This window comes from Sphaeramia orbicularis, chromosome 6, assembly GCF_902148855.1.
Source record: "Sphaeramia orbicularis chromosome 6, fSphaOr1.1, whole genome shotgun sequence".
NCBI lineage: Eukaryota > Metazoa > Chordata > Actinopteri > Kurtiformes > Apogonidae > Sphaeramia > Sphaeramia orbicularis.
In genome coordinates this window covers 39,058,825-39,064,957 of record NC_043962.1, presented here as the reverse complement: position 1 = coordinate 39,064,957, position 6,133 = coordinate 39,058,825, and the positions used below count along the sequence as shown (strand labels likewise).

The 6,133-nt window shown below is 35.0% G+C and overlaps 1 protein-coding gene across 9 annotated transcripts in view; it reads left to right on the top strand.

The window, feature by feature from the left end:
- The first annotated feature begins 208 nt into the window (after positions 1-208).
- The window catches only part of phf21ab (PHD finger protein 21Ab), a 37,038-nt gene continuing 31,113 nt past the window's right edge, over positions 209-6,133 (top strand). For 4 of the 9 annotated variants that reach the window (XM_030137546.1, XM_030137549.1, XM_030137544.1 and 1 more), the window contains exons 1-3: positions 210-585; positions 5,207-5,246; positions 5,948-5,999. In XM_030137546.1, the coding sequence (XP_029993406.1) occupies positions 5,958-5,999 (42 nt within the window). In that variant the 5' untranslated portion in view covers positions 210-585; positions 5,207-5,246; positions 5,948-5,957. Of the gene's footprint in view, positions 586-5,206; positions 5,247-5,947; positions 6,000-6,133 lie in introns of all 9 variants that reach the window. The other 5 variants (XM_030137550.1, XM_030137552.1, XM_030137547.1 and 2 more) reach the window with 4 other exon arrangements.

Genomic DNA, 6,133 nt, shown 5'->3' with positions numbered 1-6,133 from the left:
CTGCTCCGTCTCTGCTGAGTTTCATGGCGTGTGTGTGCGTGTGTGTACGTGTGTGTGCCGACTTTCTCTCCATAGAGTTTCACTGAGTTTACATCCGGGTTTTTTCCCTAGGCAATGGGAGTCGCAGCACCGCCGTTCCTTAGGCAAAGTGAAATAAATTCGCCGCACCGACACAAAAACTAGTCCGCTTTTCGAACACATTTTCTTTTCACCTCGCGTCGCTGATCGGTCCGATTTAACGAACTTTAACAGCAACAGACACAAATATCAATCGCTTTGTCGCGGATAAATGAGCATTAGTTGGATGTTGAAGTAGTTTTTGTCCCCCTTCCTCCAGCTCCGGAGCGCAGGGATCTGCGCTGTGCTGAGGCTGAGCTGAATGAGATTGAAGAAGAGTTCTTCTTGTTTTGTAGCTTCAGTTTCTCTGTTTTTAGACAAATTTACTAAAACTAAATATAAAATACAGCAACAAAAATAAAGCTCTGCGGGAAGGAGTCAGTCGGACTGTTTATATGCTGTTATTCCATCGTGGATCGGCTTCTTATAGATATATATTTAATTAATCTAGAGGAGGACTGCTGCTGAGTAAGTGCACATTGGGCTTTTTTAATTTCATAACTTTAATTTTCTCTGTTGTCAAACTTTACCTGTCTCCTTCTCTTTGCCTTTATTCGTCTGTTTCTGAGTGTTTGTGTGCAGGTGTTTGGGGTGGCAGGCGGCTTTTGCCTGGATTCAGCTGTATTCCGGTGTGTTTCTGTGTATTTAGCTGGTGTGTTTCTTATTCTAGGAGTTGATATTCTGGAGGACAAGGGGCCGATATAACTTAGACCCACCAACGCCTGCTAGCTTGGTGTCATAATTTTGAAAGATGGCGTCTATTAGGACTGTTTGTGTGCGAATTTCTTTATTTCTTCCCCCTTTTTCTTTCACGTCGCCGCCAACGACATTATTATTTATCTTTGATGTAAGTTATCAGCGTGGCTGGTAGCGTTAGCCAGTGCAGCTAACAGGATGGTTAGCATTAGCGGCTAGCTAACGTTATCCACTTGTTCTCTGTAACATTTCAGACGGAGCAATGTCGGATATGTGAGGGTCGGTTTGGATGGTTTTTACCACCAACACTGAAAAACACTTCGATTATCCCCTCAAACATGCCTGTTTACCGTGTTGAGAGGATGCATTGAGCCAGGTCCGATGAATTTATAAGGAGAAATTGAACATCCAGACGGCCATAGTGGGTTAATAAGAAGGTTATAAAACATTTATTTCGCCGCCGAAACAAAAAACACTTTTCAGTATTTCAACTCTCGCAGCAGAAGCACTTACGGCTTTCATCTTGAAACCCTCCATTTTAGCTTCATTTCTTCCTTTTTCAGGCCCTCTGCTACAACGGCATGTGATGCTGATGGAAGTTTATCCAGACAACTTCATGTCCCACCCAGGGAGCAATTACTTCAATTAAGCGGCTGCGTTTATTCACTGCTGGGCCGTGCATGTATAGAAACACTACGAGGGGCTTTGGAGAGTTGGTTTCAAAGCGGAGATTTGTGTTTGACACGGGGGAAAATCAGCTGTGTGTGGAGTCAACCCATCCGTGCCAGTGGGTTTTTATTAGTGACACATGGAGTTAGTCATAGAGGTCATGATATAACCTCACAATTCTGCTCAGTGTGTGTAAATGGCTGCAGTTTTATTTTCTTTTTGCAGAGGTGGAAGAAGTCCTCTTTTACCCAAATAACAATACCACACTATAAAAATACCTACAGCGGAAAGCACAGCTTAAAAAGTAACAGTACACTGGTATTAACAGTGAAATGTAATCAGATGTACTTATTTTGCAGATTGGTTCCGGTAGAAGCTGTATCCAAAGGTGTAATGTAACTTAAGTGCCGTTATTTTACTTAAGTAGAAAGTACAGTAATTTACTTGAGTATTTCCATTTTCTGCCACTTTATACCCTACATTCTATTATGCATCAGCAGCAAATGCACGTTTTACTCCATTGCAGTTATTCCAAGTAACTTTACCAGTTGTTTTTCTTTATAAAATAAGAATGAAGTTGTATATTATTTTGTACTATTGTAGATGAAGTTATCAAAGAAAGTATACAGCAGTTAACATGAGCCATATTGTTCCTAGCTGCAGAAGAAAATATGAATGCGTTAGTTCATAAATAATTATAATCTAGTTTTGTATTTGCTTTTCTAATATTTATAGTACTGTTACTTTTGTTCGGTGTACTTCCCCCACTGATGGAACCTTACATTTCTGCTCAGTTTGTCATGTGGCTGCAGTTTTATTTGCTTTGTGCAGAGGTGGAACAAGTTCTCAGATCCTTGACTAAAGGAAAAGTAGCAACTTACAAATACTGTTGTGGCAAAAGGATAAAAGTCTTTTCAGTAATATGTACTCAGTAGAAGTGATATATAGTGATGGAATGTAATTAAGTACATTCACAAGTACAATTCTACCTTAATTCAATTTTTCAGTGTTATGCTACTTTACCCTTCAACTGTACTGAATCTAAGATGTACTTTTTATTCCATTACATTTCTCGGACAGCTTTAGTAAGGTTGCAAATTTCTATTATTAAAAGAAAATACAACTAAACTTGTACTTTACAATGTATTATTGTAGTTTGATCTACCAAACAGAAAATCAGTAACTAAAACCAACACCTCAAATACCAGCTGCAGCAGTAAAAATGAATGCATTAATTCATTCGGAATTACAATCCGGAAAGTCCTACCTTTAAAAAGTAAGAATGTGAAGGTGTTATCTGTGTTTAGATTTATCAAACAAACCTTTAAAAGTACTTATTCTACAAATTGGCTACTGTTAGGCTGTTTTTATTTTATTTATAGTGGTCTTGGAAGTACTTAGTGACTTTACTTAAATAATAGTTCCAACACCAAAGTTTAATATGGGGTTGAGTAGCATGCTCTTTAATAATACCTATAATAATTTATCAATTTACATGTATTTTTTATATTAATTATATGACTGCAAGGTCACAACCATTGAAAGTTTCTCATAATAAATGTAGTGAGGTAAACATACAATATTTGCCTTTGAACAGCAATGGAATAGAAATCTAGTATAGCATATAGTGGAAATACTCAATTTAAGTACAACTACCTCAGATGTATACTTAATTAGAGTAAAACTAGGGGTACACATGTATTAACAGTAAAATGTAGAGAAAGTACCAAGAGCGGAAGGGATGTTGCAAATTGATTTCAAGTATCACAAATTGTATATATAATTTTGCTCTAGTTTATTATTACTGATTCATTAACATGTAAATAACATATTCATGTCAGAGCTGATGGAGACAGCTCTGAAAACATCAGATATGTAAGATCCTCACATTGTGTGTGTGCAGTCTGAATCTGAAAGTCGGAGCTATGACTGAAAATTTTCATCATTGATTTTTTTCCCCCTTCAAATCACTAGTTTTCTCTCTCTCTCTCTCTCTCTCTCTCTCTCTCTCTCTCTCTCTCTCTCTCTCTCTCTCTCTTTCTTTTTTTTTAATAAAATAGCACAAAATAAGATATTAAAATGCCAAGAACAGCTCCCCAGAGCACAAAGTGGTGTTTTTAAATGCCTTGTTTTGTCCAAAACCCAAATATATGCAGCTCACTGAAACTGAGAAGAGCAGCTAATCATCCTGCTGACAGACTGCACTGACTGACAAATCAGTTGTATTTCCAAACTGTTTCCTCATATTATAACCAATCTGTTAATCCGTTAATCAATGTAGATCTGTTGAAATGCAAGTGCAGCTGTCAGGTAAATGTAGTCTGGTAAAATTCTAAATAGTCGAAAATAGAAATAGTAGAAAGTGATACTTAAGTATCTGAAAGCTGTATTGCTATACAGAGCTAAAATGAATGTGCTTAGTCACTTAAGATCACTTGGTATATGTATTTGTAAAGGTTGTTAGGTCAGTATGAGGTCAAGAAAAAAGGCGACCTTGGAAAAATTTTAGTATTTATAGTAGCTGAAACAACGAGAGTAGATATATTAGATTGTATTTTAAAAAATAGTTTAAAGCCTTAAAAGTGGCTCCTGCATTCAAAACAAGGCAAATTAAAACAAAGACATTGTAAAATCTGTTCCAGTTTCAGAAGAGCAAAGAATGGCCCCATTCACAATCACAAATTGATTTACAGTTTCTTCCTGGTGTCACAGTGTACTGTATGTTGTGTCTGAAAACAAAAACTTGATTTGCTTGTTTTAGTTTAAATGGAATGAAAAGTAAGGATTTCACTAAATAGAAGATAACGTTCATGTGTATAAGGTGACCTGTGGCTTCTTTCTGTGTGATATCCTCTGTCTGTGACTCAAATGCATCGTCATATGACTTTTATTCAACTGATCAAATCATGAGTCAATGTCAGTAAAGCTAATTTTCACTGAATCACAGGAAGAAATTGATTTTACAGGTGGCACTTTTCCAAAATAAGAAGTGAAATGATGCCATTTTTACAGGTTCAATAAGTCTGTAGATTTTTTAGCACTTTACTTCCTCCATATATGGCATTTATAGTTAGTGAATAAACATTTAATAGTAGGTTTAAACCTCAGTGTAGTGTAAGTGGAATGTGGAGCACAATAAACAGATTAATAAAAAATGTAAAAAAAATAAATAAATAAAATAAAGGTTTTGGTTAATGAAATGTACCCTCATTAGGCATGTCTTATTTGTGGACAAATTCTGTGCAGCTATAAAATGTGATATACCGTCTCACAGTTGGAGTGTCATAAAGCACTCATTTCATGCTGATATACTGCTTACAAATGCTAATATGACAAAAGTATTAACATTTTCAGAACACTAGACAAATACAGTTATGTAGGAAAGATTTTTTCAGAGGACTCACAGTCAGTGAGTGTTTAGTTTATGGAGTAAAAAAAAAATAGCATCGTGAAAAGAAAACCTGCATGGAAATAATTATTATGAATGAAACCTCCTGATGTAGTTGAAAGATGTTATAAAATCAGATTCAAACCCACAAAACAAACTTTGTAAAGATAAAATTACATTTTTTTTTTTACACATCAAATACATCAGAACTATCATATGGATGGGACTGTGGTCCAAAAATTAAGTTTAATGAAACTCCATTTCATGAATCGTTTATTTTCAGGCTTTTTCAGGTTTTTGTAATAAGTTAAGTGATGTGTTTGTTTTGTTTTCCAGGGCAGCATAGAGGGGTGGAGTCCAGTCCCACAGCCAGGTGGTGAGTCCTAAAACCACATACAGTCAAATAAAACCTAAAGAATTTTCCCATAACTGTTTTATACAGATTATTTAATGATTATTTAATAATGAATAAATATAGTATATTATTATAGTAGACATATTTAAACTTATTTTACTTAATTACAAAGCCTGGTTATGTTAAAATAAAGTTAGGTTACATTTACAGTGAACCACTTAGGTTTCATGTTTCCTTTATCATGATTAACTTTATTAATTAAAGTATACATAAATGTAGCCTACCTCTTGTAGACTGTCATAATGAAGCCATGAAATACAAGAAATTCCATATAAAGTTTGTACTATAATATGTTCTGAAGTACTTTGATTGTGAAAAGAGGTGATTTTGTCCTGTTTGTGTAAAATGTATATTGAAATTGGTATTATTATTTTATGAGATTAGCCTACTGTTTGTATTTTGCGCCTCTCATCTATTAAATTAATTTTTAATGGAGGAATGTTGCCTAAAACTGTCAAAAGGAACTAGAGATGCTTTAAGTATATAGTTTTATGAAGTTACTGCTTGTATTAGTTTGCTCCTTCAGTTGTTTTAGTTTGACGTTAATTAAAATAGTATGTTTAATTTTGGTATTTAACATGTAATCTAATGGTTAGTGTGTTGCATAAAAATGTAATTATGCCAAGTTAAATCTCATGTTTGTGATTTTTCTGTGTCTTTAGCGGCACTTTAATGCTTCAGTTGGATGGTTTTCCTACTGGAGACGGTGTTAAGGTAACTTTTAAACTGTTTATCTTCAATAATAATGTCCATACTTGTTCTCTCCTTGTTAAACAGAATGACGTGTTGTGTTTGTGTGTAATCTGAACTGCGTTGCAGTCCAGTTTAACTTTATGACTGAGATGATG